The sequence below is a fragment of the Papio anubis genome, chromosome 7 (genome assembly GCF_008728515.1).
Source record: "Papio anubis isolate 15944 chromosome 7, Panubis1.0, whole genome shotgun sequence".
In the NCBI taxonomy this organism is placed as follows: Eukaryota; Metazoa; Chordata; class Mammalia; order Primates; family Cercopithecidae; genus Papio; species Papio anubis.
The window spans coordinates 41,755,512-41,783,022 of NC_044982.1; the positions used below are offsets into that span (position 1 = coordinate 41,755,512).

Below are 27,511 nucleotides of genomic sequence, written 5' to 3' on the forward strand. Positions count from 1 at the left end.
TCAGAAAATTTTGGAATGGCCAACAGAGCCTAATGCTGCTAAGTAAGATAAGACCTGAAAAGCATCTCCTGCTTTAAGTAACAAGGAAGGGAGGTATCAGCTATTTTGGCAAGAATAGCTTCATGGAAACTAGATTTCAGTGAGTTGAGGAGTGACTTAAGGATGGGATGAAGAAGCTAGAAGCTACCATGAATATAGATAAGTACACTGTATCTATTTTCACCTCTGGAGTGGAGGGCTGAGGTCATCATACTTCTCAGTTCATCATCATTTTCCAGGCAAGGCCCTTCTCTGTGGTTGGTTGATTGATTGATTTCCTTTTATTTCCATTTTCCTTTTCTATTCTCTTCACTCCACATAAAGACAACCATTTTTATGTGTTTAAGAGTTTTCCTTTAATTTGCATATGTCCTTGTATGGGTATTGGCTTATATGCACATATTTTTAAATTATGCCAATGATGTGATAGATCTCATTCTGTTTCCTATGTATTTTGTTCAGCACTGTTTCTATGATCCCCCAGCATTGCCATGTGCCCTCCACATGTTCATTCACCGCATTTTACCTGGCCCTGCCCCAGTGGTGGACACACAGGTTATTTCCACCTGCCAGTCACCACAATCAATGCCTCAGTAAACATTCTTGCATATGTCCTCTTCTAGGCCTGTGTGAGTAGAGTCACACTTAGCCTGCCTGAGTCCTGGCAGACAGCCTGCCAGAATGGCTGGGCCAGTCCACACTCCCACCAGCAGTGCACAAGGCAGCCCCTTTCCACATCAGCGTCTACGTTCAGCATGACCCAGCTTGCTAATGTTTGCCTGTGGGGTCTCCTTGTTTTAATCTGCATTTCTCAGGTTACTCATGGGCTTGAGTATCTCTTAGGGTTTTAGCTTTTTAGGTTTTCACTTCTATGAATTACTCGTTCATGTCCTTGGCAACTTTGTCAAGAATTTTGGCTCTGAAAGAAAGGAGAGAGAAGATGGCAAGAAGGACTTTTGCTAAAGATGGGAAAGACCTGTGCGTGTGAAAATGAAGGCAGAAGAGAGAAAAAGCTAGAGATTCATGTTTCTCCCAGGATTTGAGGAATGGGCAGCAGGAAGGAATGCAAAGATCTGACCTCCCTTGGCAGTGGCAGTGAGGTTGGTGGGGAGGAAGTGGCAGTGAGGTTGGTGGGGAGGAAGTGAGACTGAGGAGGGGGAGTCGGTGCATGGGTCACCACCAGCTTTCCCTGAGCCCATCTTGCCTGCCCCCTCCACTTGAGGGGGAAAAGAGGCAGCCGGGGATCCGTGGGGTTGGATGGGGGGAAAAGGCAACCTCACTCAGCTTCTGAGAACATGATATACATGTGTTTCTAAATGTTTGAAAATTGTATTTGTTTTAAATTTTAAGGGGATGGGAGAGGTAGCTAAATATCAGGGTATGGGATATGGCATAAATAAAGTTGTCAAGGCACATGACACCATGGTGGGGACAGGGGCCATGTGAGCCCTCCTGACTAAAGCAGAGTTCACATAAAGGAGAGTGTGAGCTCAGCACCAAATGGTGCAGGACTTTGGATTGGACTGCACTGCTGAAAGCTTACAGAGTAGGGGTGTGTCAGCATGAGGGGCCATGCAGGAGAGACTGTGAAGGGAATGAGTACAGACAGAGATGGACCAAGTGGGAAGAGATGAGGGCCTGAGTGAAGTAGAACTTTAAAACATAAAGAAATGACGAATGAAAGACCCTGCCAGAGGCTTAATGACTAGCCTTGGTGATGAATAAATATTGAATAAACAGTCAGTACATGTACATGGGATAACTGAGTATGTGGGTCAGGGAATATGATGGGATAGAAGGCTTTAAAAAGGCTCCAGAAGGCAGAGGTTACAGTGAGCCGAGATCGTGCCACTGTGCTCCAGCCTGAGCAACAAGAGTGAAACTCTGTCTCAAAAAATAAAATAAAAATAAATAAATAAATAAAAAGACTCCAGAGTTTGAGATCAGGTCTGTAGGATGAGGATAATATTTACTGAGCACCTACTAAGTCCCAGGCCAAGTACTAGGCACTGGAGTACAATAATGAAAAAGACAGACATGGCAGACATGGCTGCTACATGTAAGGAGGCTATAGTCTAGGCATAAAGAAAAAAAAAAAAAGAGAAAACAGACAGATACATGAATAATTACAATTATAATAAGTCCTATAGAGTTAAGCAGATTGTCAAAAAGACTGAGGCTAACAGAGCAGGGAGCTACCTTAGAGAGGGTGAGCAGGGAGGACTTCCACAAGAAAGCCATGTCTGAGAAGAGACCTGAGGAATGAGAAGGAGCCAGACATGCAGAGATGCTCCAGGAAGTGTCTGGGGCAGTGGGCACAGCATGCACAAGAGCCCTGAGCTGGGGAGGACATTTCAAGTTTGAAGAACTGAAAGAAGGCTGGCAGGTTACCTGTAGGGGGTGTGGGGAGATGAGCTTGGAGAAGATGGGAAGGACCTTAGGACCATGGGAAAGGGTTGACTTTTATTCTAGGTTCCAGTTGTGCCTAGGGCATATGACTGTATTTTACAAATTTAATTTATTATTAACTGCCAATTTCATCAAAGTTTTTATTATACAAAATTTCAAGCATAAAAAGTAGAGAGGATAGAATCATGAACCCCCGTAAGTAGATCACTCCAAGCCAATAACCAACAAGTGGTTTCCCACTTGTTTCATCTGCTTCTTATTTTGCTGAAGCACATTTAAGCAAATCCCAGACATCATGTCATGTCCCCCACTACATTTTTGAGCATTGCAAAAAAAAACTCATTTTCTTACATAACCATAATGCCATGATCACATGTAACAAAACTGACTAATTCCTAGGTACCAATCAATATTGAATCTGTAATTCAGATATCCCTGATTGCCTAGTAAATGTGTTTTTTTAAAATTCAAGATCCAAACAAGGTGCATTATATTTGATTATAATATCTCCTGAGTCTCTTGATCTATAGCAGTCCTCACTCCCTGCCTCTTTTTTGTCTGTTTTAATGCCTCTGACTTGTTGAAGAAGCTGAGTCAGTTGTCTGCAGAATGCCTTACATTCTGGGTTTGTTTCTTTGCTTCCTCATGTGGTTATTTATCTTGATTTCCTATAATTCCTATAAATGGGAAGTTAGCTCTAAAGCTTAATTATTAATAAATTCAGGTTCAACTTTTTTGGCAAGAACATCATAGGTCATGATGTCCTTCACGTTGCGGCATGTCAGGAGGAACACGTGTCTGATTGTCCTGTTCTTGGTGATACTAAGATTCATCAGTGAGTTTGGGTGTTGAAAACTTGATCCCTCCGTTGGAAAGTTCACCCATCAACCCATTATCTGATGGGTTTTTAAAATCTTTTCCGAATCAGTTATTACATTATAAATATCATTTCAATGATGATGCCAAATAAATTATTCCAATCTATTCTTGACTATTTCCAATGTTGAGACCTCACTACCTCCTGCAGTTTTCATCAGAGAAGAGAGAAGTTACTGTAGATATTCTGCAAAAGTCCTCATGGCAGAAGAGAAATTGGGCATCCAACTTTTCAACTCAACTGCCATAAAATGTTACTTATTCTGGGAGAGGCTATCAAGATAGCAGTGGCTATCTTGAAAGAAGTGAGTTGGGAGAGATAAGAGGAGGTAGGACTGGGTCACAAGTTTCTGTAAGTGTAGATATTGAGCCCAAGAATCCCCATAGAGGATAATGTTTGAAAATTATTAGGTTGGTGCAAAAGTAATTGTGGTTTTTACCATTGAAAGTAATGGCAAAACCCACAATTACGTTTGTACCAACCTAATATGTATATAAGAGTATCATCTCTCCCCTCTCCTTTAATGGTTCCCAGTGGAAATTTGCCTCTGTGCAGGATGTGAAGTGCTGATAGATACTGTTGTTACGATAGAAGGCTGATGGGCCAGTCCCTACATCAGAGCTGAGCAGCACCTGTTCCTCAACCAAATCTTATAAGAACGATTGGAGCTATGATCCTATCCACCCCCACCCCTATTCCAGCAGCTGCAGCATAACTGGAGCCAGTTCTTGGTAGGAGATTTTTCCATGATGAGGGTGGACAAGTTGTGGCATGTAAAGCCCCTGCTGGGTGACAGAAACTGGAGTAGAAGTGTCTAGTAAAGGCCTCACCAAACAGCAGTGGACCAGAATGACCAGGACGTTGCAGATGCATGGAGATTCCTGAGTAGCAACCATGGGTAGTAATCTTGGGACTTTAAGCACCCCAAACCACAGTCCATCAGTGATGCACTAATAGCCAGGCTTGGTTGGGATGGGAACTGCAGTGTGAAAAAGCAGAATGTGCTCTGGGGAGGGGAAGTGGCTTGTCCAGGAACTGCTGGTGGTGTCCATTGACTGGAAAGGTCACCCATAGGTGGCATGCTTATCTGGGCCACACCATTACCCCATAATACTGAAACTCCCTGGTTCTGCTGTCCTGGTAGCCCCATGCTCAGTCTTAGCCATATTGAGACTGAGCTGTAATTTCTAGGTGGAGATGTCTGATAGGCAGATGGAGGTGCCAGACTAGAGCTTGAGAGTAGGGAGGAGGTAAGGGCTGCAGATGGATTTAGAGCAAGTACTCTGCACTGCACATTTTATTGCTTCTCATTCTAGTGAGTGTGTGCACGTGTGTTTTTGTGTATTTAACTATTCTTTAAGGTGCCTGTGAATATGCAATGCGATTATGATTAGAGGGAGAGGAAGGATGTTCCTTTTTTGGTGATGGATTGACAGAAAAATTACCAGAGAAGCTTCAGGATTTAATCTCCTGACTGGGTTGCTACAATACCAAATTATGTTAAAAGCAGGTTTGAGGTAGCATAAGGGGGCAGGACAAACTAGAAAACAGGTGAGGGGGTCAAACCTTACAGCTAGAGAGAAAATAACAACAGAGTGGAAGGAGCAATACTGTTTAAGCAAGACAGTGTCCTTGCTATTGCAACAGCCTGCTCCTCAGCCCTGCTTTGCCTTGTATTCCCCTGGTTTCCCACTTTGGAAGTAGATCTTTGTGCTTTGTTGCTTCTCACTTTTGTATGACCCAGGGAAGAGGAGAGGATGCTGTTTACTTTGTTATGGGACTAGAGGATGGAGAAAAGAGAAGAGCTGCCTCTTCTGCTTGGGGCTTCGGCGAGGGCTGACATGGGTTTTAGCTTGGGCTCCATCAGCACCCTGCAGGCTGGGAGAGGAGCTGCTACCACCACTTTCTCAGTTTTTAACCAACCCAGGGAGTAACTGGACATAGCATGTAAGGTTGAGGCTCCGAGCCTAGCATCCGACCTCAGAGGCGGATGTGAAGGTTGGAGCTGTGGGTTGCATCAGTGGTATTGTGAAATGCATTAATAAGTATACGTTCCTTCTGTGAGCTGAGTCCTCTGTGTGATCCCATGAACTTTTCAGTGCTGAGCTGTGGGCAAGACTTCTCGGGTCCCATCCTACTCAAAATATAGCCTGGGGTCAGAGGGTGGCAGAAGGCAGGTAAGGATGACTCTGGACTGTGCATTTAGAGCTGCTAGATGGGCAGGTGGATGGATGGATGGGGCAGGTGGACCTCTCTGGGCACAGAATCACAGAGACCAGAGAAGACCCACCTATACTTTGACAAGGGTCAGGTGGGTTCAGAGAAGGAATTTTGGGGGGGACTTGTGGGTGAGTCGGGGAATGAATGGACAAGGAAGTACTTATGCCTTTTTTCCTGGGTTTACTGATGGGCCTGAATTGCAATTTAAGGTCTAATTTTAGCCATGTATTTGTGGTCCTCCGTGACTCATGGAAGGCCACTCTAGATGTGCAGATGACTTATATCCTTGAAAATGAGACCAGATCATCTCATCTCCAAGTTCCTCCCAGGTAGCAATTTAAATGTCATTTCCATGACTCCCCATTTGATTAAGTGTCCCCACCATGAGCCCCAACATATGCTGTTTTTTTCGGTCATGGTCATCTCTTTATAGCCAGGCCTTTGAAGGGCTGTTGTAACAGTACAGGAAGAGACATGGTGACACTGAGAATGGGTTAAATCTGGTGTTGGACAGGCATATCTTCATGTTTGCTTTTTGTTAACTATCTGTAGCTTTGCTGTTCTCTTATTTATTTCCTTCCTGCTTCTCACACCTGATTCTCCGAGAGCTTCCCCACGTGCGTGTACTGGCCCATCCCATGACCCCCTTGAGTCTGATGGAATGCCATCTGGGCAGGGCCTGGGGTGGGCATGGCAGGGGAAGAGGGACACAAGGAAAGGGGCCTCACTTTCGTTTCTGAACCATCTTTCCTTGGTGTTTGTTTTCAGGGACCTGACTCTTTCCAAAACAAAAACAAAAACAAAAAACTCCAGCTGTGTATTTAGACACACATATACATCTCTTCCCATTCCTGGCAGAGCTGCTGCCCGGCTGCTGCCTTCTCTGAGCCGTGGCCGCAGGAGGGATGGCATTTTTAAGCAGGATGAATTACTGTCGAGCCGCCGCTCTTCTGCACCCAGGGCCATCAATCTTGTCTTGAATGCCGGGACTGCTGGTCGGCCTGCTCAGGCTCATCTTTCTGGGGCAGACTTATTTATGGAGCCACAGCAAAGGTAATCTCACTCTCCAGCCCCACGGCCCGGGCCTCTCTCGGCCACTCTTAAAAATAGCCTAGGACGAATAGGAGAGCCAGAGTCCGGTTACTTCCTGCACTCAGGGTCTGATCTCACCTCACTTCTTGCCTCTGGCAGCTCAGCCCTTCTCAGGGGCTGCTGGACAGGCTTCTGGCCCTGCAGGAGGTGGTCAGCCTGTCAGTCCCTCTCTGGCTCAGAGACCAAGTCAGTAGTAGTTTCTTAAGGGAAGTAGGGAAAGGCATGGGGCAGGGGGCGGGGGCTATCTTTCCCAGCTAGCATTGCCCAGCCAGTTGGGTGCGAAATCTCAGTCCTGGAAGCAGCAAGTCCATCTGCAGAAGAGGACAGGCTGTTCAAAGGGACAAGGATGGCCTTGGGCACAGGCCTGGCATCATGGGGTATCCTGTGTTTAGGGGGGATGACTGGTTTTCCCACCTTGCACCTTCCCTTCTCTTGAGGGGTAAACACTTTTGTCAAGTCCTGGCTGGGAAATGCCCTCTGTCCCCATGCACTGTGTCCTTTCCCCACCTGCCCTCCCGAAACCTGTTTGGTCGAGGGGGATAAACTGCACTCCAGTTTGGCCTTTGGTCCCAGCCACAGCCATTCCCCGGAAGACCCTGGGGAGGCCTCCTCCTGCAGCAGACCTTGGTTTTTCTCCCAAGGCAATTAGGGTGGGTAATCCTGGCTCCTGTCTTACCTCAAAAGGATGTGGTGGGATGGATTCATCAGGTTGGGGAAAATGCAGTCTCAAGTGAGTCTGTACGTGAAAAATAAGGCTGTAGCCTTGCTGCCATCTCACGCTTGGGCTGGTGAATGTGCTTCAGTGCCTCCGAAAGCGTGTGCCTGGCGGGTGCGCATGTGTGTGCTAGTGTGTGTCAGCGTGTCGGATGTGAGCCAGTGTGTGTGCTGTGGGTGCACACACCCACAGAGGGAGTGGTCTCCCTTACAGCTCACTGGCTGTCAACCCCCATCACGGGTCTGCCTCACAGCCTCCCCACCTCCCGCTTTGCTCTCTTGGATGTGAAGGCTCTGGGTCCTCTGCTCTCTTACAGACTTGATCTTGGAATCCCTTAAGATTCCCAGAAAGAGGAGCGAATGGCAGGTACAGATGAAGAAAGCTAGTAGTTTTCCTAGGGCCCAGGGCATCGAAGACCGAGCCTGGCCCCGCTGGCCCTCTCCTCACTTTTCTCCCCGATCCCAGCCCTGCCTTCCCATTACTTCTTAAGGTTCCCAAAGCTTGCTGTGTTCTTTCTTTTTTTTTTTTTTTTTGAGATGGAGTCTCGCTCTGTCGCCCAGGCTGGAGTGCAGTGGCACAATCTTGGCTCACTGCAAGCTCCGCCTCCCGGGTTCACGCCATTCTCCTGCCTCAGCCTCCCGTGTAGCTGGGACTACAGGCGCCCGCCACCGCACCCGGCTAATTTTTTGTATTTTTAGTAGAGACTGGGTTTCACCGTGTTAGCCAGGATGGTCCCCATCTCCTGACCTTGTGATCCTCCCATCTCAGCCTCCCAAAGTGCTGGGATTACAGGCGTGAGCCACCACGCCCGGCCGCTGTGTTCTTTCTTAGCTTCAGGACTTTATACCTGCTCTTTATTCCCTTTGCTTGGACTCTTGTCCTTTCCCATCTGTCCCTTCATGGGTACCTCCAAGCTTCCTTTAGGAATAAACTTCAACTTCCCCTCCCTGGCACCAGTCCCCGCCGAGTCCCCACCTAAGCCAGCCATGACGTACATCACACCTTCTTGTAGTTGCTTGCTTAATTGTGTATCTTTGCCACCAGAGTCCAAGCTCTATGGGGACATGACTTTTCCTGTCTTGCTTGCCCCTGCCTAGTACAGTGCCTGCCACCTTGTTGGAGCCTGGTACATATTTGAATTAATTGTGAATGAATGAATGAGTGAGTAGGAATGATTGATGACGGGTGAGGGAAGACCCAGTGCTCCTGATGTGCTGGTTCATCGCATGGACTCGCAATGCACGGTTCCATTGTCCGTGGGATGCCCTGACTGCCATGCGCTTGATGGGACAGCAGGCTCCTCTGGGTTGCTCAATCTGTCCTGGGATTCAACAGGAGACCTCATCTGAGCACCTGGTCATGCTCCAAAGAAGCCCTAAAATGCAAGGTCACTTTCTGAATACCAGCTGCTGGGAAGGAACTCAGAGGGCTCTCGAAAAGCCTCCAGGAGGAGCGAAGTCCCCCCAGTGCAGCTGCCCTGGGCTGGTGGCATCAGTGGTGGCTTAACTCTCTCATCCATCTCTCCCCATGGTTCCCATTTGCGTCAGACTCAGCCTACTTCCAGCTTCTCCCTTCCCCTGGCCTGTCCCCATCTCCCTCACCAGGTTAGGTCCTGGCCCAGTCCGCAGGGCAAAGGTTGCTTTCCCCAGCTCGTGCCCCGCAGCCTCTGGCTCCTGGGCTCCCGGGAGAGCTTCCCCTCTCCCGGGGTGCTCCCTGCGGCGGGGCGGCGGGGCGGCGGGTCTGGAGGAAGCCGCCAGCTGCGACTGACGTCTCCACCTGCTGGCCGTCCTGACCCTTGCTACATGCAGCTCTCCATCCCCGCCACCGCCGCCGGTACTGTTGCTGCTGCTGCTGCTGCTGCAATATTTTATAACAAACGACCCAGAGACCCGGGTAGGAAGCATGCCCAGGCAGATGACACGGCGTGCTGCTCCCGCCAGAATCTACTCACATTGGATGCTCCGAATAAGTTTCCCCTGAGAAAAAGTCCGAGCGGGTAGAGAGCTAACCCTCTGACTGTGTTGCCGTCCCCCAGGGATCCTTCCATGAAGACTGAGGCAGGCCGAGCTGCTAAGAGCCTGCTGACATGACATCGGCCGCAGAGTTTGAAAATGTGGGCAACCAGCCACCTTACAGCCGGATCAATGCCCGCTGGGATGCCCCAGACGACGAGCTGGACAATGACAACAGCTCAGCCAGGCTCTTTGAGAGGTCCCGGATCAAGGCCTTGGCAGGTACTGTTTGGGGCCACAGGGGTTGGAGGGCATTCTCCCAATCACAAGGTTCACAGCCCTCCCCAGTTAGTGTGGATCCTCCGTGTGTGTTGGGTGAGCCCTGGCATGGCAGTGATGGAGACATGTTTGCCGGGCTCAGGGAGGTGGGGGTCCCCTTGGGAGGGAGCACACGCTCTGGCAGCCTCTGCCCCCAAGGGCCTCTGAGAAGCGAGGAGGTGCTGAAGCTGGGACCAGGTGGGGCCTGCCCTCTACATCTGTCCTGAGTGACCTGCGGCCAAAGTGAGAAGTACAAGAGTCTGGGCAAAGCAGTGTCTGAGGGCTGGACAGCCAGGCGCAGGTACACAGCGCCTCCTGGATAACCCCGATTTCCTGCCTAGGCCTGGAGAAAGGAATTGTCGTCCTCTCTGTGGTCCCAAAAGGAGTGATTGGATAGGAAATCGAGAGCAGATAACATCCTTGCCACTGCCTCAGGAAGGATTTTCTTGATGAAACCTTTCATCCTTAAGCTGGAATTAGATTTTTGCTTAGCAGGTTCATAATAGATCTTTCTCTCTCTCTCTCTCTGTCTCTCTCTGTCTCTGTGTGTGTGTGTGTGTGTGTGTGTGTGTGTGTGTGTTTGTGTGTGTGTGTGTGTGAATCCCAAGAATCGGACCTCAGCCAGTAGGGGGAGGAGAAGCCATTCCTACTAGAGATTTAAGATATTCTCCAGCCCCACCCTCTCTCTCTCTCGGGGTGTGTGTGTGTGTGTGTGTGTGTGTGTGAGAGAGAGAGAGAGAGAGAAGATGGGGGTGGAGAATATCTTAAATCTCTAATAGAAATGACTTCTCCTCTCCCTGTTGGCTGATATCTGATTCTTGGGATTTTTTTTCCCCCAACTCCTGTGCGTATTGCCTCTCTGAACTTGACCCAGGATAACTATATTCCGACCTTAAGTCCTCGGCCAGTAAGAAAGGCGGAGTTGCATGGTGTTGTGTGTGTATGTGTGGGGGCTGGGTTCCTTCCCCTGATCCGCCAGTCAGCAGCCCACATTGGACCTGTTTCCCTCTCATTGACTGTTCCTGTCTTCCACCTTCTAAGAAGACCACAACCTTCCCCATAAACACTGTCTGGAGTGATTCTCCCACTGCCCCCATACCTTATGGCCCAAATTGAAGGTTGTAGTAATCCTCTTCCATCCTCCCTCCCTGCACTCAGCTCCCAGATACCACAGTCCCCGGCTGATCTTGAAGCCTGAGCAGGCCCTGGACCCTCTGGGACCATAATGACCTCACACCTTGGAGTGTCTGGGCTTCTCATTCTGGGAAAGGAATGCTGCAGTGTCTCATCTCCCTTATCATGACAAGGGATCCACTTGGGTCTCACTCATCACCACTGGTGTCCTTGCTCTTTATAGGAAACTCTCTTTCTTCTTCCTTCATTTCCTTCTCACCCTCCTTGACCCCACAAAATTCTCCCTTGGTTTCCCTTGGGGACAGACCATAGCAGTGATCCATTGCTTTTGTATACATTAATTGAAGCCAACCAGACTTGGAACCATTGGCTTCGTCAGTCTGGTTTTACCTTCTTATATCTCTGTGCTGGCTGGATCTAGCTGCAATGACCCTGGTGATCCAGGTGGAGGGAGAGGGTACCATATTCCGTAAAATTTGCCAAAGCAAGGTAAAAGTGGGGACTGGACTTTGTGCAGGGATCCTTTCATCTTTTTTAAGAAACCAAGGTAAATTCTATTTTAATAGTTACTTGTTGTACTCTTACTATGTTTAAAGCTAAACCCCTGGCCAAACGTGAAAGGGGGAGAGGGGAACCACAGATGAATTCAATATAGTGTCTGTCTCTCAGGAGTTCACAATCTATTAGGGAAAAATGAACTATGTTCACAATTAATTAGCATGAGAGGAATTAGAGAAGAACTGTAGGAAGAGCACATAAATTAAACAGCAATGAGAGAGCCAAGGAAGAGATGCAGGGAGAATCAGGGAACAGTTCATGGAGGAGGCAGCCTTTGAGCTGGGAACTGAAGGGTGCGTGTGATTCTGGCAGGCAGAAGGGCCCCGGGTTTCTCCAGTTGGCCTGTGTGTGTTGTCGCCAGGTCTGATGAGCTGCTTGGGAAGTTGGTGGAGATACGTTAAAGAGCCAAGCACAAAGCCGGGTGTTGGGCGTGGTAGCTCATGCCTATAATCCCAGCACTTTGGGATGCTAAGGTAAGTGTATGGCTTGAGACCAGAAGCTCAAGACCAGCCTGGCCAACATGGTGAAACTCCGTCTCTACTAAATTACAATAACTAAATAAATAAATAACTGGGCGTGGTGGTGCATGCCTGTAATCCCAGCTACTCAAGAAGCTGAGGCAGGAGGATTGCTTGAACCTGAGGAGGTTCAGTGAGCCAAGATCATGCCACTGCACTCCAGCCTGGTGACAGAGCAAGACTCTGTGCTTAGTGGTCAGTCCTAGGTTGATCAGGAAAGAGCCTTTGCTGACATTGGCTGTGCCTAGTTGAGCCTACGCCTCACCAGGAGCATGCATCTGACTTACCAGAGAATCTGAATGCCCCCCAGGGAGAGGAAAAGCCACAGAGCATAGAATTGTATGCCTGGGCCTTAACGATTCAGAACATCTGGCCAACAAGTAAACATGCAAGTTTGAGGTCCTTTCAAGATTTTCAAAAAACAAACAACCTAAGTGGTTACTGGCTTCCTTCTCCTGAGAGTCCACTCTAGGTGATCTGGGCTTGAGCTAAAGCTTTGGAAAGGTCTAAATAGAGTGGCAGATGTGCCCATTCTGCTGGGTAGGCAAAATGGAGAAAGGGAGCATGTCAGCCTTCCTAGTCTCAAAGTCTTGACTTTTTTTCCCTTTAGTACTGTCACTGGGGCCACCTTAACAGCCTAGGCAGGGGTCAGTCTTTCAAAAGAAACATTAGGGAGCAGGAGCTCTCAGCCACTCTCCCACTCACAGGAATATTAAGGCAAGGAGGGGATTCAGCCCTGAGTTGCTTAGAAGATAGCAGTGACCTGCTTCATAGGTATATGTGGTAAAGTAGGGGAAATTGGCCTGGCATCCTCTTCAGAAATGTAAGGTCCTGCGGTGAGGAGGAACATGTCACAAGATCCAGATTCAAGTCTTGATTCCACCTTTAATGCCACCGCAGTGGAGGATCACTGACTCCTTTTCCATTTTTATCAAATAGGGATGATAGTATTTTCTCAAGGTTGTTGTGAAGAGCAAATAAGATAAAGTTTATGAAAGTTTTTATTAATAATAAAATGCTAGGTGAATGTTAGATAATGTTAGTACTAAGAAAATTCCCCATAGGTGTTTTCTGTCCTTTCTCTTTTCCCAACTTCAGACATTCAAGATCATGAGCTTGGTCTTTTTCCTTGCCTGTTGTACATTGGCCTGTTCTGGGACCTGTTTCTTCCTTCTTAACCCCCACCCTCCTTTGCCTCAGATGTCTGAGTTGGAAGAAAAAGCCAGGGACCAAGGAAATCAGGCTAATGTTTGTGCTTGGAGCTCTGGGCTCTTTCCCCTTCCCCCAGACCTGATGCCCATGAGATGGAGCCCCATGCCATGCAGGTCTCTCTCTCCATAAGACTATCCAGTCCATGACCCTGGCTGTGTCTCTGCCATCTGACTGGGTGACATGGAAGGCCCAAGAAACCTAAGGATGATGGTCTTGTCAAATGCTTTTCCAGATGAGACAGTTTCTCTAGGTCCATCTCCATTTAATGACCTATGGTTGGAAGACCTGAATTTGGGTGACTGGATGTGCTCTTTTCTGCCTCTTAAGTAAAATTCCTCTCAACTCCGAAGGAAATACTCCCTATTCTGCCTTTCATACCACTCCCAGGTCTTCCTTCCTGGACCTAAAGAAACAAGCCATCTGGCTAATCTGTCCTCGTACATAAAAACCTGAGCTCTCTCCACAATGAATGACTTTCTGTATGAAACTGGGAGTCGGCCTAACTAAAGTGAAAAGGAAGATGGGTAGGAAAATGTTGCAGAAGGCTCCTGTAAGGGGGTGGATTTGACCTTGGCAATGCCAAGGGGAGGGCTGGGATCCCAGCAGGAATATTTGCCCTGTAGCTCCCTGAGCAGATTTTAGCTTTTTAACGTCAGTATCTAAACTGGCCGCCTGTCATGAGGTTAAGTAGCAGATAGCCCTGAGGCTTCTTCCTGGGCTGGAGACCATGCTTCTCTCTTTCAATGACTGCCTCTGGCACCTTCCTACTTTCTAGACCTGTTTTGAGGGATTACAGGAAGAGCAGCAACTGAAAAGCCCAAGTTCCTATCCTTCCAAAAGGTTCCAGCCTTCACGTTTCAATAGAAAGGCTCCCCCTATCTCCTAGAGTCCCCCTAATTGTCACACAGCCCCATTTCTTCTCCTTCCCCTTTTCATACTGGGAGCTGCCAGATGAGCATTCGTGGCTGTCTGGATGAAGAATGAAGCACTGCAGGCTGCAGGGAACTTACCAGTCAGAATGCCCGCCCTCTGTCTCCCTCTCCTCGCCCCAGAGGAGGCATCTGCCTGCCTGCCTGCACACTCCTCCCCTCCCCGGCACCTGGGTACAGACTCCAGTGACTCCAGTGAGGACACTGCCTCAGGGTAGATGTGGCCCAGCTGGGAGAGCAGGGAGTGGAGGAACCCCATGGAAAGATGCCCCAAAAGAGAAGCCCTGTGCATGAGCCTCACTCCCCTTTTCTCTCTTCCCTCCCCTCCCTCCTTCCACTCCCCTGCCTTACCCATGCACACAGCTTGGCCTCCGGCATCCTATGTGCCGCCTGCTGCGTGATTTACAGCTTCTCGGCTCACAGAGGCATCTCGGAGGCATCCTGCAGTGCAGGGAGCAGTCCAGAGCCTCCTGCAAAGAGTCTGTGGGAGACACAGCCTTCATGTTCTTTCTCAGTCTTCCTCCTGTTCTTTGGCCCATGGAGCAATCACCAAAGAATAGACTACACAGGGCCTCTCATTTTAAAACCAGGTGTATAGAGATCTGTGTTACCCATTCAGGTTTTGCCTTTACATTCAAATCCAAGTGATGCGGCAAGCTAGAGATGACCTTCCTTCCTGCATTGTCTCTTTGTAGCCTTCTTCCCGGAAGAGAGATGAGGCTGAGGGGTGAGGTTGGTTGAGGACAATTCTGAGACTGCTGCAGGACAGCAGGTGCACTACAGCCTGTGTCCCTGCACTCTGAAGCACATAGTTGCTGCCACTCTGAACCTTAACTGTCTTCTGGACCCACTGCGTGCAGGCCCCGAGGTTAAGTTCTGTGGTTGCGGACATTCCTCAGATGCTCCTGCTCCCCGCCCACCTCCTTGGCTGCCAGGAACTCCCCGGGGAGGGTGGTAGAGGCCTTTTCCTGACGGCTGCTGAAAGGGCCTGAGAGTGTTCCGGACATGTTTGGCCTCTCTCTCAGACCCCTTTCCCCTTGTGTACAGGAGGATGCTGATCTCAGGTGCCCCGGTTGCCTAGGAGGGCTTTGTGTCCAGAGGGCGAGTGATTTCTCAGGGAGCAGGGCCTCACCACCCTGGATGGGTATCAGTAGCTTCTCTGTTAAGTTGGCAGATTCAGGTGCAGCTGCTGGAGAGCAAGGCGCCAGTTGTCCATGGTCCCCCCATATCTGTCTCCGGATACCTGTAACCAACAAAGATGGTAGTGTCATTAATGGGAGGTTTGTAATGTTTTCTTCTTCTCAGATTTCAAAACATAAAATGGAGTTTTATTTAGAGACTACATATTGGGAAAATGTACTAGCCACAGAAATAGCTATCATTGTCAGCAACCATTTTAATGTCAGAGGGAAAAAATTGGATCCGCAGCTTTCTCTGGGAGGTCAGCCATGGTGAGATTGTCTCCCTGCCCCCAGGCAGGACACAGTGTAGATAAACCTGCCAGTTACCTGTGCAGATAAACCTGCAAGAGATGTCAGCATGCCACCTGCACTGTGTGGCCCAGGGCCGGTTTCCCCTGCCCAGGACATAAAACCTTCCATTGTCCCCTTACCACTCTTGATAAAAGCTATACTTCCTCTCTCAGAACTCTTTACAGAACCAAGGCTGCTTCCCTTCTATGGGTGACTGCTATCTATCATTGTGAAGATGCTTTATCAAATATTAATACACTGAGGTTAATAATAAGACTGTGTTCTCTCCCCCAGCAGTGTAGTCTGAGTGAACCATGTTAATAGCCTCCTCCATCTTTGGGACATTTCTGTGGGATTTGTTCCCAAGGGCAAGCTCTGACCCCAGGCCTTGACTGTGTTTATGGCTCTCAGGAGCAGCCAGCACCCATTCTCCCTGCCCCATGTGTCCCCCACATGCTGCTTGGCTGAGGAGGTGCCAAGGGTGTTGTTTTCAGAGCATCTGTAGCAATTTTCCATTTTCCCTTTATAACATGTCACTGAGAGAGAGTGACAAGGAGGCTAGTAGCAGCTGAGTCTCTGCGAGCATTTTACCTCCAAACCCTTTGGCCTTCAGACTCGGGAAAGTAGATCAACCAGAGAGTCTCATTTTACAGTCTAGTGAGACAGAGGTAGATCAAATAATCCCACATGCGTCTATATGCATAGACACATGTGCACGGCAAATTATGACAAATGCTATGAAGATTTGCTGGGAACTGTAAAGTTTGTAACATAAACTGCAGCTCAGTTCAGGGGATAAGCATGTTTGAATCAGAGCACAGGGTCAGTGGTGTTGATAGGAGGGCAGACAGGGGCCACCTCACAGGCCTGATAGGCCACCAGCGTTGCCAAGGTCCTGGGCAGGAAGCAGAGGAAAACTCAAAAGGGGTGGCTGTGGAGTTTAAGGAGGGAGTTCTTTGCAAAACAGTGGTGAGGTTGAAGGGTCCAAGAGAGGGAGCATTAGCTGTGGGCTGCAGGACAGGAGCTGAGCCTTCAGTAGAGGGTGGAGGGTAGGAGCTGCTGCCAGCCCATCAAAGTACTTTCAGCAGGAAAATGACATGGTTAGATTTGGGTTTTTAGGGCTCGCTCTGACTACTAAGGATCACCCTCTGTAAGGAGAACGGGTTGTGGGGAGGCTGTGCAGAAGTCCGGTAAAGAGAAGATGCTGTTTGAGTTAGCTTGTTACCCATAAGTGAGGAGAAAATGGTCTACCTGGCAATATCACTCTTCTGTCCTCCTGCCTCTATCGTTAGGGGACCTTGATCAAGTCACTCTTCTGCTCCTCGGGGCCTCTTTATCCTCACCTGTAACACCAGGGGCTTGAACTAGATGATGCCCAATGCTCTTCTAGCTCTGACAGTTTGAGCAGAAGCCACCTATGGAGTGGTATTGACAATGTGTTTCTTTACCCTGAACCATGTAGCTTTGGTTCCTGGCCTGGGGAAGGGAACTGATCCTTTTCAGCAAATCGGTGCTTCTCCAGAAACTCTCTCTCTGTTCACTAAAGGCATCACCTAGGCTGAGGCCAAGTCCTGGACTGTCTTGACTTTTGCAGCCCGATGTTCTCAGAGAGTGTAATTTCTCTCTGCAGCCACCACCTGCATGCAAGACAACCATGCCTGATATTTGTGCAACTGCTTCATGTTCTAGCTGCTTTTGTTCAGGTCATCTCCATGACTCTTCACCCACTCTATGAAGTGGGCAGGGTATAGCTGTTGTCATCTCCCTAGAGATGAGGAAGGTCACAATGCCAGGAAGTGGCCAGGACAGGACTAGGATCCCAGGGCTTTAAAGTCATCACAGCGCTGCTTGGGCTGCAGCCCGCGGACCCTACTGAATGTTCTTCATTCTTACCTTTTGTACTCCTTTGTGGCCCCCCGGAGATGCCCCTTCCCATTTTTCCTTCCAACACCAGCCTTTTGAGCCTCCTGCCTCCTGCCTCTCCCCTGTCCAGTCCCGTTTACACAGGACAGTTAGAATCTTTGTCCTCCAGCACACCTTCAGGAGGTGCTGCTTTACTTAGGAACCTCTGGGCTGTTATGTACCTGGACTATAATGTTCACATTCCCTAGACTGTCCTGCAGCTGCCTTGCTCTGGATAAATTCACTGCTTCTCACCCCAACTCCCAAAACCTGCATACATGTACACACATGCACACACACACATAGCCACTTGCCCGTTGCCACCTGAGGGGCTTTGAATATGACCTCCTTTTTCTTCCCTGCCATTCTAAAACCATTATCATTTTTAAACTCCAGATGAAAACTAGCCTTCTTCAAAAATAAAAAAACTTTTTGATTTAAACTGGTCTACGATAACTTGTTTTCTTTTGCAATAATATAAAGATCATATTTTATGTAAAATGCAATAAGAGCTGGACACAGTGGCTCATGCCTGTAATCCCAGCATTTTGAGAGGCCCAGCAGGGAGGCCAGGAGCTCCAGACCAGCCTGGCCAACATGGTGAAACCCTTTCTCTACTAAAAATACAAAAAATTAGCTGGGTGTGGTGGCACATGCCTGTGATCCCAGCTACTCGGGAGGCTGAGGCACAAGATTTGCTTGAACCCAGGAGGCGGAGGTTACAGTGAGCTGAGATCCCGCCACTGCACTCCAGCTGGAGCGACAGAGGGAGACTCTGCCTCAAAAACATAAATAAACAAATAAAAAAGCAATAAGATATTTACTTCGGTATCTTTTTAACATTTTTGTTAACAAGAATATATATTTGATATAGAAAATATGAGAAAAACAGATAAAGAAAAGTAGAGATTTTGTTAATGTCTCATATAGACATTTTAATTTCTATAGATGTATGACTGTATATGACTGTATAGGTCTGTGTATATATTGTTATCTATAATAGTATAATCTTAGACCCTCTTTCATGTAGCAATATGCTATGAGTATCTTTTCATGTCAGCAAACATGCAAATTATTTTAATGGCTATATTGTCTCCCTTTGAATTACTATACCCCAAGCTCAGCCTCCCAAGTAACTGGGACTATAGGCATGCACTACTGCACCCGGCTTCTGACCACTTTAAAATCAGTCTTATGGGCTTTATTCTTGCATTTGCATCTTAAGATATGTAGTAAGCATCCTAAACTTCCATGTTAGAATCACCCCTAGCTATGTTGCAAATCCTTAAGGGTTGGGGAAATAGCTGTTCACAAAACCAGTGTGATGAAAGTTAGTTGAAAGGAAAATTCCTCTTCAGACTGGTTAAACAGAAACAGTAGAATTTGTGTCATCATCATTTATGATGTGTCCCTGAGAGTCTGCCCCATGCTAGGCTTTATTGTGGATTGGCATCTGTGTCATTGAGGTTTGCCACAAGTTCATGGCTGTTAAAGTATGGCTCACTTGGCCGGGCACGGTGGCTCATGCCTATAATCCAGGCACTTTGGAAGGCCAAGGCAGGCGGATCACCTGAGGTCAAGAGTTTGAGAACAGCCTGGCCAACATGGTGAAACCTGGCCTCTACTAAAAATACAAAAAAAAAAAAAAAAAAAAAAAAAAAAAAAAATTTAGCTGGGTGTGGTGGTGCGTGCCTGTAGTCCCAGCTACTTGGGGAGGCTGAGGCAGGAGAATCACCTGAACCCAGGAGACGGAGGTTGCAGTGAACCAAGATTGTGCCACTGCACTCCGGCCTGGGTGACAGAGGGAGACTCCATCTCAAAAAACAAACAAACAAACAAACAAAAACAACAACGGCAAAACAAAGCATGGCTCACTCTGGTTCCCTAAGCTCTTGGCTTCTTGGCATGAGAAGGAGAGAAATCGCAAGTTGTGAACCTGCAAAGGGCTCAGCATGAAATGACTGTTTTCAGAAGACTCGTGGTCCATGGGCCTCCCTTGGTACCTTTGCTCCTACTTGTCTTTCTGACCTACTAGTTTTACCTGTAGCTTAAGGCTGTGAGTGACTGAAAATGCAGACTTCCTCGAGATAGAAACTTTTTTTACTTTTCATCTATTAGTCCTCAGGGTTTATGAACTTTATATCCTATTTTTCTTTATGGCATCTGTTGTTTCGTATTATAAAAGCAATATATGTCCATTGCAAATATTTTAGAAAACACAGAAAAGAAAAAAAAAGTTACCCAGCATTAGGACATAGGTTTGAAAATCTTAATTTTCCCCCAAAATACATTATAATATCCTTTCCTGTCATTGAAATTTCTTTAACAACCTTAATAGTATCCTCATTAATATACCAAAATATTAAATTATTCCTTGTTTTTGATTATTTAGGTTGCTATTTTCTATTCTTGAAAGCAAATTTTTTTTAACAGAAAAAGGAGGGATAGGCACAAAACCCTCAAGAAATGTAATAGAAAGCCACTGAAGCAATAAATAGATGGACCCAGAAATGGGAGACGAAGCTTCCAAAGATAAGATACTTCAACTTTACCATTTGGTTTAAGGACGGCTCCTATTTTTAAAACAACCCCACTAGGGACTTTTGATGGTGAACTTCCCAGATGCCTGTGACATCAGGGGGTGAAGCAGGTCCTGGGTGGGTGGGGCTGGCGGCTGGTGTGCTGCTAACCAAGAAGGGAGGAGGGAGGACCCACGGGAAGCCTGGCGAAGGAGTAACACAAGAAACAGACTGAGCCGTGACCCTGTGGGGAGACATTTATGCTTTAAACCCCCGTAGAGAGTATTCAGAGGGCGGAACCTCAGACAGGAGCTGTGTGGGGGTCGGGGAGGCAGAGCGTTCCTTGCTCCTTACAGACCTCACTTCCCTTTTGCATCCAGAGGCCAGTGCTTCTGCCATCGGCCTTGCTCTCTCCTTTTCACTTCTCTTATGGGCTCAGGTGGTTAAAGATGCTTATGATTTTGGCCTGGTGAAAAATCCCTAAGGCAGGAAAGCACACAAAAGGAATGAGGCTATCTTGGAAAAAGGAAGAAAAGAAAAACATATTAGTATTTTCTTTAGGCTGGGCGCGGTGGCTCATGCCTGTAATCCCAGCACCTTGGGAGGCCAAGGCAGGCAGATCACCTGAGGTCAGGAGTTTGAGACCAGCCTGGCCAACATGGTGAAACGCTGTCTCTACTAAAAATACAAAAATTAGCTGGGCATGTTGGCACACGCCTGTAATCCCAGCTACTCGGGAGGCTGAGACAGGAGAATCACTTAAACCCAGGAAGTGGAGGTTGCAGTGAGCCGAGATGGTGCCATTGCACTCCAGCCTGGGTGACACAGCGAGACTTTGTCTCAAAGAAAAAAAAAAGGAAAAGGAAAATATATCTATTTCTGTTTTGAAGGAGTAATATATACACCCAGTAAGTAAAACCCAAAAGCTATAAAAGGGCAAATAACAAGTTTTACTCCCACCTCAGTCCCCCAGACATCCAGTTCTTTTCCCACAACCTCTGTTAATCATTTCTTGTGTATCTTTCCAGAAATATTTTATGCATATATAAGCACATGGTCTATATTTTTTCCCCAGCTGTAGTTTTGCTTTTTGTGTTTTTACTATATACTGTTCTATGTTTCTCACCCAATGTATCTTTTTTTTTTTTTTTTTGAGACGGAGTCTCGCTCTGTGGCCCAGGCTGGAGTGCGGTGGCCGGATCTCAGCTCACTGCAAGCTCCGCCTCCCGGGTTCACGCCATTCTCCTGCCTCAGCCTCCCGAGTAGCTGGGACTACAGGCGCCCGCCACCTCGCTCGGCTAGTTTTTTTGTATTTTTTAGTAGAGACGGGGTTTCACCATGTTAGCCAGGATTGTCTTGAGCTCCTGACCTCGTGATCTGCCCGTCTTGGCCTCCCAAAGTGCTGGGATTACAGGCTTGAGCCACCGCGCCCGGCCTCACCCAATGTATCGTGATGATTGTTTGATATTAGTATATAAGCAGCCTCCACATTCTTTTTTTTTTTTGAGACGGAGTCTCACTTTGTCGTCTAAGCTGGAGTGCAGTGGCGCGATCTCGGCTCACTGTTTCAACCTCCGCCTCCCAGGTTCAAGCGATTTTCCTGCCTCAGCCTCCTGAGTAGCTGGGATTACAGGCACCTGCCACCACACCTGGCTAATTTTTGTGTTTTTAGTAGAGAGGGAGTTTCACCATGTTGGTCAGGCTGGTCTGGAACTCCTGATTTTGTGATCTGCCCACCTCGGCCTTCCAAAGTGCTGGGACTGCAAGCATGAGCCACTACGCCTGGCCTATTTTTTTAATTAAAAAAAGTTATCAAAAGATTTTAAAATTTAAAAATGCAATGAATTTCCAACTTCTATGTAGATTTTTTTTTTTTTTTTTTTTTTTTTTTTTTTACCAGTGTATTAATAGATCTGTAGGATAAATTCCTAGAAGTGGAATTACTGGGTCCAAAAGCATGTGCATTTGTAATTCTGAGGGGTCTTGCCAAATTGCCTTTCATAGAGGTTGAGCCAATTATACCCTCTCCAGCAACACATGAATGTTTTTTCACCACATCCTTGCCAACACAAGTATTTTATCAGACTTCTTGATCTTTGCCCAGCTGATAGGTGAAACATAGTGTGTTCGTGTATTTTCATTTTACTTCTTGGCTTTTATTATGCAAAATTAAAAACTGATAAAAAAGTAGAGACAAAAATATAATAGGATCCTTACATTATCACCTGAATTTAACAATTGTTGATATGTTGTTATATTTGCTGATCTATTTTGGGGGTTGAAGCATTGTTAAAGTAAAGTAAAGATCATCATGATATTTCCCCCTAATTACTCTAGTATGTATCTCTGAAAAACGTGAGCATTTTCCGCCTAACCATGGTACCATTATTACACCTAATAAAATTAACAATAATTCCCTAAAAATATAACCTAATACATGCTTGATATTCAGATTTTCCAAGTTGTCTCAAAAATGTCTTTATGATTAGTTTGTTCAAACAAATTAAGGATCATTATTAGATTGTGTATTTGCATGTGTGTGTGTGTGCATGCACGTGGGCTTTTAATTTGGACCTCTATTATGAGTGACTTGTACATTTTTTTTATACTTTTTTTTTATACATTTAAGAGATGCTTATAATTTTTTCTGTTAACTCTTTGTTCACATTATTGGTCTTTTTCCCTGTTAATATGTAGGTGCTTTTTGTATATTGAGTACATTAGCCCTTTAGAAATTTTTTTCCTCGTTTGTTTGACTTTGCTTATGGTGTTTTATCCAATACAAACTTTTTTTTTTGAGGTGGGTCTCAGTCTTTCACCCAGACTAGAGTGCGGTGGCATGATCATAGCTTACAACATAGCTCAAACTGAGCTCAAGTGATCCTCCTGCCTCAGCCTCCTGAATAGCTAGGATTACAGGTACGTGCCACCACACCCCTCTAATTTTTTAATTTTTTTGTAGAGATGCAATCTTGTTATATTGCCCAGGCTACTCTCAAACTCCTGGCCTCAAGTGATCCTCCTACTTTGGCCTCTCAAAGCTCTGGGATTATAGGTATGAGCCACAATGCCTGGTCCAACACAAACATTATTTTAATGTAGTTGAACTTTCAAATTTTTATTTTATGGCTTTTGGATTTTGTGTCATATTTTGAAAGCCCTTCCCTACGCTAACATTGTAGAAAGCATTTACCATGATTGATCTTTTCTTGTTGTTGTTATTGTTGTTTTGAGACAGGGTCTCATTCTATCACCCAGGCTGGAGCACAATGGCAAAATCTCAGCTCACTGCAATCTTCAGCTCCTGAGTTCCAGTAATTCTCATGCCTCAGTCTCTTGAGTAGCTGGGATTACAGGCGTGCGCCACCATGCCTGGCTAATTTTTGTATTTTTAGTAGAGATGGGGATACATCATATTGGCCAGGCTGGTCTCAAACTCCTGACCCAAAGTGATCTACCTGCTTTAGCCTCTCGAAAGTGCTGGAATTACAGGCATGAGCCATCACGCCTAGCCTTATTTTGGTATTTTTATAGTTTTGTGTTTTACATTTCAATTTTTGACCCACATGAAAATTATCCTGGAGTATGAGGTATGAATGTAACTAACTTTTCCTGCCTGTCCATCCAGTTTTGCCAATACTCTTATTGAGTAATTCATCTTTCCCCTTCCTATTAGAAATGCCACCTCTATCAGCCATTAAATGCCAGTATGTACTGGGACTATTTCTGTCCCATTGATATATCCATCTTTTCATATGCTAGTACAACACAGTTTTACTATAAGTTTACACTATTCTTTGATAGACAAAACATCTGGAAAGGTTGGTAGCCCTTTAGTACTCTTATTTTTTGGAATATTCCTATTTTTGATTGCATGTTTTTTCAGTGAAATTTTTAATCATTTGTCTTTTTATCCCACAAATTCAAATTGTATAATTTAAATATATTTAAAACACTATTAAATATATATTAATTTAGGGTAAATTGATATCTTGATGATGTTGAGTTTTTTATTCAAGACCTCAGCGTGCATTTCCGTTTGTCTAGATTTTCTTGTGCATGCCTCAGGAGCCTTTTAAGGTTTTCTTTGTATGGATTTTGCATACTTCCTTTGAGATGTAATCTGAAACATTTTGTATCTTTATTAACATTGCGGGCCTTACAAATTCATATTTCAGGAAATGACCTTACCACACCTTCAGTGCCTCCTTTGCCTCTAGGATTAAATTTTTTTTTTTTTTTTTTTTTTGACACGGAGTCTTGCTCTGTCACCTAGGCTGGAGTGCAGTGGCGTGATCTCGGCTCACTGCAAGCTCCGTTTCCCGGGTTCATGCCAGTCTCCTGCCTCAGCCTCCTGAGTAGCTGGGACTACAGGCGCCGGCCACCATGCCCAGCTAATTTTTTGTAGTTTTAGTAGAGACGGGGTTTCACCATGTTAGCCAGGATGGTCTCGATCGCCTGACCTCGTGATCCACCTGCCTCGGCCTCCCAAAGTGTTGGGATTACAGGCGTGAGCCACTGCGTCTAGCCAGCCTCTAGGATTAAATCTAAACTTCTTAGCCTCTCGTTTAAAGCTTTCCACATCCTGTTTAAAACCTGCTTTCCCCTATAATCCCAGCACTTTGGGAGGCTGAGGTGAACGGATCACAAGGTCAGGAGTTCAAGACCAGCCTGGCCAATATGGTGAAACCCCATCTCCACTAAAAATATAAAAAATTAGCCAGGTGTGGTCGTGCATGCCTGTAGTCCCAGCTATTTGGGAGGCTGAGGCAAGAGAATCACTTGAACCCAGGAGGCAGAGGTTGCAGTGAGCCGAGATCGCACCACTGTATTCCAGCCTGGGCGACAGAGCGAGACTCCGTCTCAAAATAAATAAATAAATAAACCCAAAACCTGCTTTTTCTGTAACCTGTAGCTATTCTCTAGCCCTAGCCCCTGAATAAGCTTTGGCCTTTTTTTTTTTTTTTTTTTTTTTGAGACGAAGTTTTGCTCTTGTTGCCCAGGCTGGAGTGCAATGGCAGGATCTTGGCTCACTGCAACCTCTGCCTCCTGGGTTCAAATGATTCTCCTGCCTCAGCCTCCGAAGTAGCTGAGATTACAGGTGCTTGCCACCATGCCTGGCTAATTTTTTGTATTTTTAGTAGAGATGAGGTTTCATCATGTTGGCCAGGCTGGTCTCGAACTCCTGACCTCAGGTGATCCACCTGCCTCAGTCTCCCAAAATGCTGGGATTATAAGCATAAGCCACCGCGCCCGGCCTAGCTTTGGCTTTTTATACCTGTCTGCTTGGACTCATTCTGTCTCCCTGGCTCCCCTCCCCTTCTGACAATCCAAAGTGGCTTTCTTCACCAGGTCCCCCCTCGACCACTCCAATCGGAAATGACCTCTTTCTTCTTGGAACCCTCGAGCATTGACCATATGTGTCATGTATCTGATATGGAATTCAGTATTACCCTGTGATGGCTTTTGTGTTATTAAAGTGAACTGCCACTTATTTCTTATGTGCTTGCCAAAGTTAATTGGTGGGTTTGAGTATTGTTTCTTCAACTGTATCTTAAGGCCTTGGGGAGAGTGAGCTGCCCAACGCCCCTGCAGCACCTAGGACAGGGCCCACTAGTAATAGCAGCAGTAGTAGTGACGATAACAATGAAAGTTCACATGACGGCAACCTTTCTCTGTGCCAGCCCGTTCCATGTACGAACTCACTTATTACTAGATAAATATATTTGAGGGTTTTAGTGTCATGGGTGTATATTTGACCTCAAACTAAACCTTTGAAGGGTTTTAGGTCACCCAGTCCCCATAAGACAATAATTCTGGGTCAGAGCTGATCAGGGAGGAAGATGAGTTTTCTAGGCAAAGGCCTAACACACAGCAGGGAATGAGGATGGCCACAGCCTGGGAAGGAAAGGGAAAGAAAGAGGAACAGAGAGGGCTGTGCACAGTGGCTCACACCTGTAATCCCAGCGCTTTGAGAGGCCGAGACAGGAGGATCACGAGGTCAAGAGATCAAGACCATCCTGGCCAACATGGTGAAAAATACAAAAAATAGCCAGGCGTGGTGGCGCACATGTATATTTCCAGCTACTCAGGAGGCTGAGGTAAGAGAATCACTTGAACCCAGAAGGCGGAGGTTGCAGTGAGCCGAGATAGCGCTGCTGCACTCCAGCCTGGCAACAGAGCAAGACTCCGTCAAAAAGAAAAGAAAAGAAAAGAGGAACAGAAAGGAAAGAGATGCTGGGTTTGATGGCAGCAGAGGCTGTGAACCAGTCCATGCTGGTGGACTCACCCCCTTTCCTGCACTGGCAGGGTAGGGCTCTGGAAATAAGGCCTGGCTCCTGGCAGGGCTGTGCTGAGGCCTCCTTCCCATGGTGGGTCCCAATAGGATGGTCTGGGTCCCCTGGGGACAGCAGGCCCAGTGCACAGCCACCTCTCTTCCTGTCCACACTACCGGGGTTCCCAGCCTAGCTGGCTCCAGGCCACCTGCCTCTCCTGCACTTGGAAGGCACAGGATGAGCGTCTGGGCTGTGCGGGAGTGAATGTGCTGAGCACGCCAATGCCAGGCGGCTGGAGCCAGCCAGCTCATGGAAATGCCTCCCACCCAGGGGCCTTTTCTCCCCTTCCGATCATCATTAGCCTCTCAAAATATTTCCGTGTCTCAACATTGCAAAGCGTTTTGGGGCTCTGGGGATTCTGGGTGATTTCACTCCAGCCTTCAAATAAAAGGCAGCTAGGAGGCCACCTGCCTGTGCTCAAAACCTGTGGCTCCCATGTTTGAGGGTCCAGGGGGCATCATTCATGTGGTGAAAACTGGGGAGATCCAAGGGTGCTTTCTGATACTTCTGTACCAATAAATGCACCAGCCCAGTGGCCTAGAATTAATCCATGTTCCCAGCTAGAGGCACTCCCTTACCCTTTGCCAAGCACAGATAAATAGGTCTCAGCACCCAGGTAATGAATTGTTTGCATTCTTAACGACAGGAGAAGGAGGAAGCAATACTTTCACTTTGGGGGACACCTACATTTAAGGGGCTAACATTTTTACCCCCCTTAGTCAGAGGCTCCGCACCTGACCTGGAGGGCTAGCTACTTAAAGAATAGATCTGGTTTCTAGGGAAAGAACTGTGGGACTGTGGCTGGCTCTATTGAATCTAAAAATGCCCCAGAATAAATGTAATTGCTTTCCGTCCAGTATGGCATCAAACCCCGTTTAGTTACATTTTGCTGAAGCAGCATTTAAAATCAGGAAAGTGGTTTAATTTGCTGCTGACAAAAGGGTAAGGGGAGTTTTCTCGCTGAAACTTTGCACAGAGGCCCAGAAAAAATGAGTGCCGTTTAAATTCTACATGTATTTAGGATTCACACAGTCAGTAGTAGTACTTTTTCTCTTCTTGGAAGTCTTATTTAGATGGCTGCTGTAGAATTCTTCATGTATGACTCAAGCCCTCGTCATATTTATAATAGACTCTGTCTGCCTCAAGGATGGGGACCGTTGGTCTTGTCCTTGAGTTCCGCACTGCCACCCAGGGCCTGGCACCTGACGGTTGTATGGTAAACATTTGCTCTATGGGTACACAGAAGAATCAAGGGTCTGAGTTCCTAATACCAAAATAGCCATGAAACAGGAAGACATCTGATGCAGCAA

At 46.8% G+C, this 27,511-nt stretch overlaps 1 protein-coding gene across 2 annotated transcripts in view; it reads left to right on the forward strand.

Annotated features, from left to right (window-relative positions):
* The window catches only part of SPTB (spectrin beta, erythrocytic), a 136,352-nt gene that overhangs the window by 48,495 nt on the left and 60,346 nt on the right, over window positions 1-27,511 (forward strand). For both annotated transcript variants that reach the window (XM_009211736.4, XM_003901929.5), the window contains exon 2: window positions 9,388-9,586. In XM_009211736.4, the coding sequence (XP_009210000.2) occupies window positions 9,439-9,586 (148 nt within the window). In that variant the 5' untranslated portion in view covers window positions 9,388-9,438. The remainder of the gene's footprint in view (window positions 1-9,387; window positions 9,587-27,511) is intronic.